At 35.1% G+C, this 15,142-nt stretch overlaps 1 protein-coding gene across 4 annotated transcripts in view; it reads right to left on the bottom strand.

Annotated features, from left to right (window-relative positions):
• The window catches only part of vti1a (vesicle transport through interaction with t-SNAREs 1A), a 140,581-nt gene that overhangs the window by 94,299 nt on the left and 31,140 nt on the right, over positions 1-15,142 (bottom strand). For all 4 annotated transcript variants that reach the window (XM_066693541.1, XM_066693539.1, XM_066693542.1 and 1 more), the window contains one exon: positions 9,390-9,474. In XM_066693541.1, the coding sequence (XP_066549638.1) occupies positions 9,390-9,474 (85 nt within the window). The remainder of the gene's footprint in view (positions 1-9,389; positions 9,475-15,142) is intronic.

Raw genomic sequence — 15,142 nt, 5'->3', positions numbered from 1 at the left:
GACAGTGAGGCATAATGAGAAAGAAATGTCATACTGCAACCAAGTCCTGACCACTTTTCATTTCCTCTCCTATCAAAGCCAGAGCCACCTCAGCTTGTGTGTATCTCCTGCCTGACACGTGTGTTCATTATCCCCCCCACCTCATTATTAAATTATGTGTTTTAACCACTATCAATCTACTGTCAGTGGTGTGTCATTTTCATCACACGATTAACATTTATGATCTGAATCCCGAAGTGACAAGCGCGTAGATTTCTCCCTTCCTTTGGTTCATATCAGTTCATTTTGAATTTCACTGTCTCAGATCTGTCAGCTCTTTAATGCGCCAATAAGGAAGCGCCCATGGGGTTCCACTTCTGCCTTTTGTCTCCCATTTCCTTCTAAAACACTTTATTAAACAGAATTGAGGCGAGTTATTTTTTCTTTTCACTCGGTGTGTCACCCAAAGGTCATTACAGCTGTTGTTTTGTAGGGGACAAAGCGGCTTGTTTATTTCTGACACTGAGAAATAAGTATTTGATTGATTAGGTTTTCTTCTTCTTTGTGTGTGTGTGTGGGGGGGTGCGTGCGTGAATGTGTGTGTGTCTTGAAGATGACTCTTCTATTCTGGCATGATTACAAGACAGCGTTTCTGGGCCGAGATTTGCTTTCCGTGACAAACAGCCGATTTGGCTCGCCGCTGTTGGTTTGTTCCCTCAGCACCACCGTGTTCAAAACCAAACCTCCTACAAGTAACTTTCATTAGAGAGGACTTTTCTGATAATCTTTGCTTAAGCTGTACACCCTGTTCAGTTTCTAAAGACTTATGACTTTTGTGGAAATTAATCCCATGCTTAGTTTAGGCTAATAGTCAAACCAAAGCCATTCTGATCTAATTAGACGAGCAGTTAAGGGCTCCTTTTTCCTACTTGTTACTTCACCGTAGGTGTATGATTATGGACAACCACATTTTTTCAATATCTTGGGAAGGTCTGCACTGAAAGGCAGATTGATAACTGTTAAACATGGGCGCATAACAATGTTAAATCGTACTTAAAAAATGCAGGTCAATGGACATTCATTGTTGAAGACAGTATAAAATAACTAAAACGTAAATGCTTATAGTCTGTTCTGATTATGGAGTACAAGGAACAGGAAAAAGGAAAAAGAAAGAGACCACAAAATCTTTGTTTTACATTGCAAGCTAGTTAAAAATAAAATTATATATCTTTTAATGTTTTCAGCCTGAAACAGCAGTCAACAATTACACTTAACTGGAGCTAATATTATAATGCTAAATTCAGTCTCCCCAACGCTATTGAGACTAGTGTTCTGTTGGTTCTCCTATGGCATAAAGTGTCCGTATGCTGGCTCACCATTGTGTGAGCTCTCTCCTTTGTCTGTGCAGACTAAACCAGAGATTGCACCTTAGCTACCACATTTCAAGCGTAAAAATACTTTGTGTGTCACAATATATACTGTTGCCAACGACCCTCTAAATCCCCGGACCAGCTGAGTCCTACGGTGTCAAAGATAATGCCGATTTATTGCAATGTGCGGCTTTCTTATTTTTCTCTCTCTCCCTCTCCCTCCTCTAACCGATTAAAATTAAGCCGTAAACATGTGACAGCAGAATTAGCACATTTAGCGAGACTCCTTTCCCACATCCCATTTTGCGCTAGTGCGGCTGATCCCTGCAGCTGTACGCGGGTGCAATTTTAATGATTCGCTCGGTTTTTGAAGTCCAGATGAAAAAAGCGGCACTCGCCGTTTGTGGTGGCACTAGATATGGAGGCTGAGTTGCTGTGATTGGGGATGGCGCTGACACGGACTCAGTCTCTTCGATAGGATCGGTGTCATTTTCCTCTCCACGATAAGACGCCTTGCTGACAAGGCCCGATTAGGGAGAAAAATTATTATTACATTTTCTTTCATCCACCAGGGACTTCGCGATAAACAGCTCACCCTTGGGGGATATTTTTTAAATATATAATATTGTGTGTATATAGTGTGTGTACATCCAGGACCTAAAACAAAAATATGTCTGAGGAAATCGACTATTTTAATTAAACTGTTCATTACTGCGACTTACTATAGAAAGTATGTTTCTTTTTCTTTCTTGTTTGCTCTCCAGTATTTTCCTTGGAGGCAACTAGCAGAATAGGCAGTGTAGATGTATTTTTAATAATTAATTTATAATTTTAGTTATTTATTAAAAAGTATTTGTAATTTGGCTACAACTAAAAGGAAAATGAAGTCTAATATTAATAATAATAAAAATAATATATATTTCCCAATAGTTCTAGATAAGAAGTATTTTACTTAATTAAGAAAAATATATACATACAATATATAATGTATAGGTTCTACATGTAGTATACACACACATGTACATGCACACACACACACACATAAGGAAATTCAGTTACCTTACTGAGATTACTGAATGGATAAAAATGGCAGTGGTTAAATATAAATATTCAGTATACTCTTCTGTTCAACACCGGTGGGAGAGTAATAAAGCAAAAAGAAAATTAAAGTTTTATGTTTCTGAAAGACAGAATTATAATATATACTATATATATATATATACATACACACACACAAGAATACTAACTAAATAGTACCTAAATTGGTGAGGTTTGAGAATATAAGTAAGGGCCATTCATTAAATAATCAGAAGTGTGTTAAATATTAAGTAAAACGTATTGCAAAAAAGTATGAATAATAATTATATTTATTATAAAAAATGAAATATAAAATTCAAAACAATGCCACAGACTTAAAAGACTTCAAATAAAATATATATTTTATGTTTTATATAAGAGATAAACCTCAATACTTGAATTATAATATATATATATATATAAAATCTATGGCTTTTCACATGAAGGGATACCTATGGTATTTGCAGCTGAATCCTTTTATATTAATATGGATATTAAAAAGTAAAGATAAATGTCAAGGATATGGCCAACATAAAGGGGCAACTTTCTAAAATTCAGTTATTCCAAGTTTGAGTATTGTACTTAAGGACTGTGATAGATTTCATAGATAGGTAGAAGGACAGACACATGGTCAGATAGACAAGTCAAACAATTATATGACAGATTTATGCAAACTATGCACACAAAACACTAGAAAATGTAACACGGTTTAATATAATCATCAAATAAATTGCCATAATTAAAGATAATAAATTAAGAGAGACTTCACAAAAATGTAAAAAGTAAAAATCTTAAATCAAAGTCATACATATAGGGTTCAGAGCACTTTGATGTCTGCTGATACACAACTATGCTTTCATAAGGGAAATAGTTGAGTTAATTTAAATTAATTAATTAAATAATTCTTACTGTCCCTTTTTTTATAAAAGGATTACAGTTGTTGTTTTTTTGAAGTTGTGAGAAGGTATACTTCACACAAAACAACGAACTAAAATTCTGCCTTCTGCAAATTCTCTTGAACCCTCATATTGGACATTTTTGGCGTTAGCAACAGAAGCACATTTTAGTTTTAGTCAACTTACTGCAAATTATCCCATTTTAAATAAGAAAATACACTGAAGTTCTTTTTGTTTTATGCATTCAAAAACATTTTTTTAGTTCCAATAAGGAAGGAACAAACAAACAAAATGCTTACTAGGAAGCAAATCAAAGCAAAACCACAAGAAATTCTGTTCACATTAATACATTTCATTTACATTTTTAAATGTCATGAATTTGTGTATCTTTAAAAACATTTTACTGTTCATATTTCATAGTAATAGCATCTCACATTAGTTTATTGATATTGATATAGGATTTTAAGTGGTTTAAACCTTCTGAAAGTAAATTGAACTTTTATTCTTGTATTTACATGTATGTATATTGCTTAAGCAAAACAATGTGTACAAATTAAAATAACATGTTATTTGCATTGCCACAACCCAGACCGAATGCAGTCCATCACAATCCACTTTTCTGTTGCTGTTTATTTATCAGTACTAAGGGTAGGTAGAAGACGGGATAAGGATCAGAGCGTACCAGTTTCAGGGACACTTGAGCACCCATTGACTGACACAGCAAGTCTCAAAGCCATGGTAGGCTTCAAAAGGAACTACGTTTTTTATTTTTATTTATTTATTTATTTATTTATTTATTTACTCGAACACACACACACACACACACACACACACACACACACACACACACACACACTCTGCTTTCCAGTAAAGCTGTACCGACGATGCTCCCCTCTCTTAATACCACGGCAAAAAATCAAAACACTCTAAACAAATTGATGTACTCTTTAATATAGTCGTCACATCATCATAGGGCCCTCGCGTCTTGCTTGGTGACAACTGCAGGGCTGCTTACCGCACGTCTATAAAGCTTTGTTGGTCGCTTCAATGATTTATCACAAAAAAAAAAAACAGAAGGGACTCTCAATTGAGCTCCTGGCACCTCTGATTGACAAGGCCTAATCAGCTTATCTCTGCACTAATAAAGTTGATGGCCTGTGGAGCGATTCTGTACCTGGCACTGAGTGAACTTTCAGCAGCCAAAGCCTCCAGGGCCAGGCTAAGGCTCTCTCTGCTTATCTAAACTGGTTGAAATCAATTCCTAATGAGCTATTTCATTTTCAGATCAATTCAGATTGAAGTCGAGGCATAAGCCTGGGTGACCCCGCTGGTCCATCCCTGATCGTGTTGCCGGGTGTTTCGCGGAAAGGGCACAATAGAGGAACAAGGGTTCATATATTACTATTTAATTTCTTTTTTTTCTTTTTTATTATGTTTTGCCTTTTCCTACATTTTTTTGTGTCTTTTGAATGCAGGTTGTTGAGTTTTCAATGGTTTTTGTTTGTTTGTTGGAACAGCTTTGCTCTACTTCATTGGGGACTAGTCCTTTTCTGGTCCTTTCCCAGGTCACCATTTGACATGACTCAAATGTATGTAGTTTACATACACTTGTATGTGTTTCTGTTAAATTACCCAGAATACAAGTGTACTATTTTACATGTCTGAGAGCATGAGGCAGTCCTTAATAACACAGCATGTTTCAACCTGGGTGTGCTCCCTTGAGGGAATTCCCGTCGCAATATTTCACCCCACTTGTTGGTGAAGACATGCGAAGATCACTGTGGGTCTGTTCAAATCCTCTTTCACATGTTGAACCTGCTCAGTAGATACTGTCAAGATAACAAGTCCAGCAGGATGCCCTTTCAACTCAGGTGATCTCTTGCTACTTGCTCAGTATAGGTCCTTGAGGTGGAAGCCTTGAACACCTTTTTGAAACAGCGTCTAACCCACCTTGCGTTAATGAATCGACTCGATTACAGCTTTGCATCGCTCAAATGCTTTTCATTAATATTATAAAACAATATCTGATTACATTTAATGGGAGGGTTGATTAAACCTCCCATTTGTCCATAAGGGATGCATCTTTAATAACTGAAGACAGGCTTTCAGGCACAGTGAGGGAGCACAATTGGATAGTACACGTTAGGTTTGACAGCAAATAAATGATCCTTTACAAAGTGTGAACGCCTATCACACTTCAGAGAAACTTGTGTGTCAAGGTTGGTCTATAAAAAGTCTTATTCCTGTCATTATAATAAAGGAAATAACATATCCAACATACAGATTTCTCTTTATAACTCATAAGGATAGATTTATGAGCACTTTAAATACATTAATATGTTATTTCTACAAACCTGTGGCACACAAAGATCCAAGCCAAACTTTTCTTTATTGTTTTTATCCTCTAACTACTGTAAACATTATTTGTGGTTTTGCAAAGTTAATACTCAGACATTGTTACCGTTCTTCTCTTATTTGTGTTGTTGTTGTTTTGCTATTTTTAAGCTGGTATAATTTATCTCGAACTCTAGCTGACATTAACTATCCCCAACTCCTTCAGCTGCTGCTGGTTCTGAACTTCCGTAATACATTATAAATGAGATGGAAATGCTGCTAAGTGGTATTGCAGGACTTCTTTAATGTTTTAATTAGGAAACTACCTCCAAACAAGCATGTTTTTAATATGCACATGTTTTCCATGGCTGCATGCGTTTCATTTGGAAAATTCTCTGCAGGTATTTTTACATCCAAGTGTTCAGCTTGGTGTCCCTGATTTTTAAATACGCCAACTTCATTATCTACTTACATTTCTCCCTTTACTTACTAAGTCTCCATGTATACAGGTCCGGCGTGGGAAAGGTTTACTGGTGTCCACAAATTGTCTTCGAGTTGCTCCAACAAACATCCTCAACACTAACAGATTTCACTGAGAATCTTGGTATATTTTCCACTTCCATATAAATTACTTTGCTTATACATTTGATCTTAGCCTACCTGCTTTCTCTTGCAATACAGCTACCTAAAGAAAACTATGGTCCCCTTAACATAGGCATATTGTTTCCTTTGTTCCTTAATTCAGGTGTTACTTCAACAACAAATTCACAAGTTATATATATATATATATATATATATATATATATATATATATACACAATAAATACCAAACATAAATAGAAAGTCAAATACCTGCCTATCTTCCCAAATGTGTATATATACATTTATTGTGTACTCCCTGGCTACAAAAGTGTTTTCAGCTGCTTTCCTGTATGTGTTTAAACCCCAAGCTGTATTTTATTCGCTGTGGCATTTACAGTGATTTTAGATGCGCGTGAGAAGTGGAGATATTTGTAATAAGTGATAACAAGGTGCCGAGAGAAGTAAGTAAGCTAAGTGTAAGAGACTAACTTACTGGTATCAGTTTATTACCCTGGGAATGTGTGTCTGCAATGGCTCCAAAAAATAGCAAATGTTCAAACTGTTATGTAGCCACTGAAAGGCTACCACAAAACAAGTCTTTCAACTAGAGTGAAGCCGCACAATGATTATATCTATAACTTGTAACATGCTGTCAGGTTTCGCAATGTTTGCTCATAAGGCATCACAAGTTAAAAGTTTTGGTTCTTGGTAAAATGTTTTTAATTGTATTATTAATAATGATTATTAATACAATATAAAATATTAAAAGGATTTGTTATTAATTATTATTATTATTATTATTATTATTATTATTATTATTATTATTAATGATAATTTAAAAAGTTAAACCCAGAAAAATGCCCTGATTTCATAGAACCTAAGAATCTCAAAGATCCAAAAAAGTGGAAATTATTTAATCAGTGGTGGTTTATACTTAGTCTCCTGAAAAATGAATAATTGTTTTGTTTCTAAATTTGATTTTTATTGAGGTTATTTCTACTATTTCAGAGTCCCTTCTTTTTGTATGTTTAATGTGTTGTATTTTGTGTGCCACAATTATTCTCTCTTTTGGTACCAGCACACGAAAGACAACCAGCCTATATATATACTCTTGCAAGATTAACTGCATTAGTGACATTTCAGCTTCGGTTCTGTGAGCTCTGCAAATCTTCACGACACACACACACACACACACACACACACACACACACATATATATATATATATATATATATATATATATATATATATATATATATATATATATATATATATATTACACACACAGCTTTACAGTCAAGTCAGTAAAATGTTATGTGAGCTTGTCACATATAGCAATTTAAAAATATAGGTAAATAGATTTTTTATTGTTTTTTTAACCACATCCACATGATGGGGCTTGGCTTTTAATAATAAAGATTGTTAAAAACTTTGAGATATATGCATTTATAATTCATATTTATGAACTGAAATATTACAGAATGTGCAAAAGTTGGCATAGTTATGAAAATGTACTTTAAATTATATACTTATCTCATTACAGTGTCTATTTTTTTCCATAAGAATTTCTTCACCTTAAATAAACTGTACTTTACACAGGCTGGGAATTGCAAGTTATAGATTGATGTTTGGATGGATGTTTGAATACTCAAAATAAAATAAAATAAAATAAACTAATGACATAAAAGAGAAAATGCTAAATTGCTTTTCAAAACAATAGCTTGTGAAATGGCCCACAAGTATCCCCCGCTAACTACGAGAGCTCCAGAGCTTGGCTTGACACCACCCTACAGGAAGACCTCCAACAGTAGTGCTTTCAACTCCAGCATGAGAACTGTTGAGAGCTTTTTCTTTCCTGCCGCTGTCTCAAACAAAAGGCCTAATGTTTGTGCTCACTCTTCTCTTAGCAGCCTCGGTGCTTACGATCATGTGTATTTATGTTGTTTATGTACCGCAGGTCTGACTCACAAAAGGAATCACAGGCAGTGCAGTCAAGCAGGACTTTGAGAGAGGGAGGTCCCGGGTTTAACTGTGCTGAGATACGGAGCTTAGGAAAGCATGGAAGCTGGGGTTTCTTTGGGCCATGCTCCATAAGCAATTGTTCTTCCCACTAACATATTTGTGGAACAAAGTACTCTATCTTTGTAAAAAGTATATATATATATATATATATATATATTTATGAACACACACACACACACACACACACACACACACACACACACACACTTATTTATATTTTTTATAGGCACCAAACCTGATTTAGCAAAGTCTGTAGTTTATCAGCTATAAATGCACCAGGCATTTCTTATATCAAGTAATGGACACCTTAATTGAATAATTGAACAGGAGCAAAAGCAGAATAAATGTCAAGAGGTTTTTGAGTCACTATAAAAATATAACCAGTGCTTGACATTGTCCAAAAACATTTGAAACAATAAAATAATATAAAAAATAAATAAATTAAGGAGGGAATGTAAATTGGATTTATGAATTTGTTCCTGTAACTTAAAAAACATCAAATGTCTACTTCCTCCCCAGCCCGTCTTCGACTTGAATTATTAAATCTGTCGACACCGTACAGAATCCATGCAGCCACTATAGTGTAAATTAATAAACTTTTTCAAACTATAGTGGAAGCAACTGAAAGTCGACTGATACTTCAAGAATCAGCTTTGATACACCTCGGGGGAATACACCGAGCATCAACAAAGTGGTGACAGCAAACTAAGAGCAGGAACCTTGATATTTAATCTTAAATTAAAAAAAAAAAAAAAATCCAAATGAGGTAATTTTCCCGCACTTAATGATAAAATAAAAACCTCTCTGATGCTGATCATGTTTTTAATGGGTGGTTTTCTTTAAAAAAAAAAAAAGATTTAACAAAGAAAAAAAGCAGAGAACAGCTTTGGGAGAATGCTTACAATATTTATTTCAGTAGATCCCTGCCTTTTTAAGTATGAAAAAAAAAGAAGACTCAAAAAAAAATACATAGATGAGCACAAATAAGCTCACAATTGTGTGCGCTATATGTAAAGTTGCATCTCGAGCGACTGTCTGTGCCTCTCCTTTGATGTGCTCCTGAAATGTCATGTGTCGTCAAGACTGCTGTGCATAAGCAAGACAATTTGCTTGCACTCAGACTGCTTACCCGTTTCCACAGCTATCTGGTACCCAGCTTCTAGTCTCTGAGATGACCTTTCCAGTCTCTCGGTGTTATCCAGCAGATGTGCCCTCTGAAACACAAAAACACAGATCGGGGAAGATGAAAAACATTTCAGGGTGTCACTAATAGACTCACGGATCGTTCAGTCATCCTAGGGCCTGCATCGAGATCATTTCACCTGAGCATATTGGTCTGATGTATACTGCATGGGATTATAAACTTGCTATAGCAGTTTTTTAACATTTCAAGAGAATCCATTTTGAATTTGGCAGGATTTCCACTTGGGCTCTTGTAATTTAAAACCTAACAGAACATTCCTATGAGGTTTATCTTGGACGTTTGCCAGAATTACAAATTCAAGAATTCTTGTCTTCAACTGTTTTTAATTGTGATTATTGATTTTCAGAAGCTGCTGCTTCAGAATTTGATAACCTATCATTCTCATTGTAACTTTATTGATGTTATATAACGGTTAGTATGTGTAATTTAACTCATTAGGTTAGTGTGAATGCTACAGTTGGTTTGGATGTGTTAACTGAGACAATCTAGACCTTATGTATGTTATTGATTTTAACATATAAATTACATTATACATGTTTTTTCCTTAGCTGAAGTACTTAATTTGCAATAAATCAATATTACATTGCCTATATAAATACATTCGTGTAACAGCTGCTTTAAAATTTGTATTTAGATACAAAGCAATGAGAGAAATTCACCCTTTCCCAAAATATATTAAAGTTAACTTTATTAGCCTGTTTCAGGTTGATTATAGAAGGTAGCACAGCACTAAAATAATATACGATTTCTCTCCCAAAATGGACAAAGCACTGTACAGTTAATTAATCTTTCTCTCTCTCTCTAAAAAAAAAAGATAAGATAATTTTACGAATGGCACTACATCACAAAGCTAAGTAATTAAATGGGCTGCTTTTACGTGCACAATATCACATGTATACATGAGTCTCGGTGAAGAGAAATTGATTGCAGCTCCATTGACAGAAATCCCAAACAAAATACCAATGTTTAATCTGCTGGCAAAAAAAAATATGATGCTTTCAATCAAACTGAATGAAGACTACAACACTTCTAAGGGCTTAAGTTTAATAATTAGAAGAAGGGGTGACATTAAGATGTTAAGAAACACTAACAACAGCGTTTAATTGCAATACACTTCCACCCCTCAATGACTTCAATTAATTTCCAATGCTTATGTGGCCAGTGCCTGTGTAAAACTTGACAAAAAAAAACAGGTAACTACACCGGACGGTTCTCATTTGAATTTTAGTCTAGAACTGAATTCATACCGTAGTTTATTATCGTAGGAAAATGGAACCGTATTCTAGTCTAAACGAATACTTTGTATTTCTTCTCTGAAATTGAAGTGAAACCATGTCTGGCGTCAATACTGTCTTGGCACCTTATGAGAAATGCCTGAAAGAACTGGTATCACTCACTGCCTTCAATGCATTTTCATTCCTGTAGAATTACTCAAAATTGTCACAGCAGTGAGAGACTTTTGTATGCGATAATTCAAGTCAGTTTTGAATAAGTGCGCCTTGTTATGGGTCTTAAACTTTACTGTTGTTTCAGTTGCATTCAAGTATATAGATTTGTTTCATTTTTTTATTTTTCATGACCGAACGCTGCCACTCTCTGGACTCGAATCTCTCATCTTTCACATGATTGCATCCTTCTCTTTTAATAACAGAAACTTTTTCCTTAAGAGAATTCATTCCTGCTTTCTTTCATTGAAAAAGGAAAAAGAACTGCATCCCTAGTTCTAGTTAAGCTGTCAAAAGATGTACAAACTAATCACTCCTAGGGAAAAAAAAAAAAAAAAAAAAAAAAAGGGGGAAAAAAAAGAAAAGAAAAACAAGACGACGTTCCACTTTTCAAAACCGGTTTCAAAGTTTGACAATCAGAAAGAGAAAAACCTCTTCTGAACTTTTTTTTTCTTCCTCTCTCTCCCCACCGTTGACAGATGTCATTTAAAATTGCAGAAATACTTTTTAATAGTTTAAAAAAGGGGGGTGCGTGCACATAGGGAAAACGAGCCAGCTCTCCCTAATGAGCCCCTATGGATCTGCGAAGATGCAGACTGTATTGACATGCACGCTTAAGCTAATACACCTAGACCATGATGCCTGCGTGCCTCGGAGCACCGGCAGCCAGGGATACTGACAGAGTATCTCGCTCCCATCTTCAAAGAATTCAAGTGATTAGTATGTTATCATTACCATTCGAAACGTGATTTCCCTATTCCCTCTCGGCAAAGGTGACACATCTCGGAGAGGCGGCCAGCCGACTGTAGCAGTGAAAGCCACTTCAAAGCTTTCCTTGAATTTCTCTCTCTCTCTCACTCTCTCTTTCTCTCTCTCATACACACACGCACACACACATACTCTCTCTCTTTCTCTCCCTTTCTTTTTTTGGGGTGTGGGGGGTGGCGGAGGGGGGAAATCATTAGAACAATGTGCTCAGATTGGCATTGACAGAACCTGATGTAAAGGTCAAGGGACCCATACAGATTGTATGACAATTAATCGGCTATATACATTTATGTGTATGTGCATATATATATATATATATATATATATATATATATATATATATATATATATATATATATATGTATATGTATATGTATATATGTGTGTGTGTGTGTGTTTGTGTAGGATGGGTCAAATTAGTGCAAGGGTAAATTAATTAGAAGGAAGAATCATGGACAATAAATGCAATGCAGCCACTGCATAAGGTTAGAATAAACAAAAACCTACTGTTTTATTAAAGGTATATTCAAAATAAATCTACCTTATCATTAAAAATAAAATAAAAAAGTTATGGGATAAAAGCAACAGCCCCCTCCTTTTCCAAACTACAAAAATCCTTCCCTTGGAAACGACAGAGGAGAGATTTCTAGAACCCACATAAGCCACTGATGTTCTCATGAAGTGACCGGTCAATCTCAGATTCACCTGTCCTATAAGAGTACAGAGACAGATCCAGGAAGCGGTGACCACAGCCATCAACACTCAACAGGACTCCTAGGCTCTTTCTCAGAGACCATTTCTTAATACTGATGATCATGGCAGCTGGGTAAGCAGAAGAGCTTGGAATTAAACAAAGAATCTGCATAACGCTTTATGGTGGAGAAAAGATCAGAGAGAAGATGACGATAGCCAACCCACTATGAGACATTGGCAGGTTTGAAATCGGTAATGGATAGTCACCAAAACGCAGTCAATAAGGAGAATTCCAAATCAGCCCTGTATTCTGCCCTTGACCAAATGTATTATTTATTCATGTGTTTAATTATGTATTTATTTATTTATTTATGTAAATTGTTAGATGTCAAAATGACATTATGGTAGATGATGCCCAAACATGGATTGATATAGTGACTGACCACCAGAAAGGAGTTACTCTGCAACCGTACACATATTTTTGTAATATACAATACTGTAGTGTGTACAAGGAAAACCAATTTAAATAAATGATCTGGAGTCCTCTGTGAAGCTTCTCAGATGCCATTTCCCTTATCTTATAAAAGGCTTTTCAGTATCGGTCTCCCTATCATGTTGAAACAGAACAGCAGACTATATATATATATATATATATATTACTCAATCTAATCTATCCTTATATGTGTATCTATCATCAGCCTTGGGTGTCTGAGTGACTCACCACCCTGGCCAGACAGGTAAACTGGGATCAAATTCTATATCTCACATCAAATGAGCCATCAAGTTCCCATTCTATTTACATCCATTTATACAATTGTGTATACATACACATATACACAAATACTGTATGTGTATGTGTGTGTGTGTCTATATATATATATGTGCATGCACACACCAGCGTATCTTTTCATTTTCGTTATCTGTGACGCCTACATTTCCAACAAAGACCTTTGTTTTAGAAACTAAAATACGAGATTTTTTGTTTTTAGTAAGGAACCTACTTCAGTTGTAGTTATTAAGAGTGAGTCAGGGAACAATGCAGCTGTGCTCAAAGATTCTTCTTCCTTCTCCCTTTTTTAATATCAAACACTGGTTACTATCACAATTTTCAAAAGTACAGATGATTCCTTATTATTTCAATGAGGCTGAGCGTCAAACTGAATAATGATGACAGTTCTGATTCATCCTAACTATGTGATCTTCTCAGGGTTTGTTTGGGACTTGTAAGATGAGGAATTACAAGTGTCAAACAGCTGTGGATACGGGTGCTAAATATTTAAACATGTTTTTCAGCAGGAAAAAAAAGTATAGTTTTTAAAAGAGAGCTAAGTATATTTAAGCTGAATGTCTTTGATGAAGCTAGCACCAGAAAAAAAAAAAAAAAAAAAAAAACATAGCATGGTAAAATGCGAAGAACAAGATATAATAATTAAATAAATGCACATTCCAAATAAATAAATAAACTAACTCATAAAAGTAAAACTGCACCGTAAAACTGAAGGCTTGAAGGATGTACTCTTCATTTTATTTGGCAACGTATAAGACAGAACACCAGTATCACATACACACGAGTCAAGGATACCAAAGATTTCACTATTCTCAGATTTCTGAACTGGGAACTGGGCTTTTATATGACTGGGGCAATTTAGCTCTGGTATCCTTGTGGTGGGGAGGTGAAAGATACAGATGAAACAGACACCAGCCTTCCACACCAATCCTCGACATGTTCATCGAAATCGAATGCAAAATTCCCCACAAACATCAAAAGTATCAACATTTCTTTATTATTATTATTATTATTATTATTTTATTATTATTACTGTTATTATTATTATTACCACCATTATTATGATGATGATTTATTATTATTTATATTTTAATTCAGTCTTGTTAATCTGCCTGAAAATATAATCAAAAGGCCCAATTTATGCAAAGCTTGGTGAATAAGTATGGGGGTATAAACATTACAAACACAATACATGAATATATGCAGCATATAGATTAAGCAAATCCATGCATCCACACCCATCGACTGCACTCCCCGTCTTTACATTAGACCTTGCTTTATTATATCTGTAAGCTAATCAATGAATGAGAAAGAATGAAAATATTGCAATAATTATAAGCAAAGTCAGACTGCAGACAGTAAACTATTAATACTCTGAATATTGTTGTTTTTCTTTTATTTATTTTTAATTTATATTAAATGTTCTTATAGAGAAAGTACAGATTCTGCCTACTGTGGCTAATGGTTTCTGTAAATGTATTAAAAACACGCGTTTACACATTATTTTGTTTCCCAGTTATGTCACTGAGGTTCAATGAATGACGATAAGAGAGTAATAGGGAGTCACTAGTCAGTAAATTAAAAAAGGGCCTTGTTTTTCTGTTGAGATAACAAATTACGGGGTTAAGTTATTCCACCCACAAAGATGGGACACCCCAAGTCTGTATTCCTCCAGTTAATATATTAAATAGGCGCGCTGACATGTTTGCTTTACAAATAGTAGATCTTTGGATATAGCCCTCTGCTATGTATCTATTTGTGTCTGTGAACACTAAACTAACAATTGCCTTCCTAGTCTGCAGCTCTTACAGATACCCTGTGGTCTAGCTGGGGTGAGGACTTGTGCAAGAGACAATTGTAAGCCAGATTCCCCCCTTTGTGTTGACAAAAGGAGAAGAAAAAAAAAAACTAAACAGAAATCTTGCCCTTGTTTCTCTTCCATTAAACAGCTGCAGTTAGCAACCTCTTTTATTAATGAGAACCTT

This window comes from Amia ocellicauda, chromosome 20, assembly GCF_036373705.1.
Source record: "Amia ocellicauda isolate fAmiCal2 chromosome 20, fAmiCal2.hap1, whole genome shotgun sequence".
NCBI classification, from domain to species: Eukaryota; Metazoa; Chordata; class Actinopteri; order Amiiformes; family Amiidae; genus Amia; species Amia ocellicauda.
The sequence above is the reverse complement of the archived record's forward strand: the minus strand, read 5'-3'. Positions and strand labels throughout refer to the sequence as shown.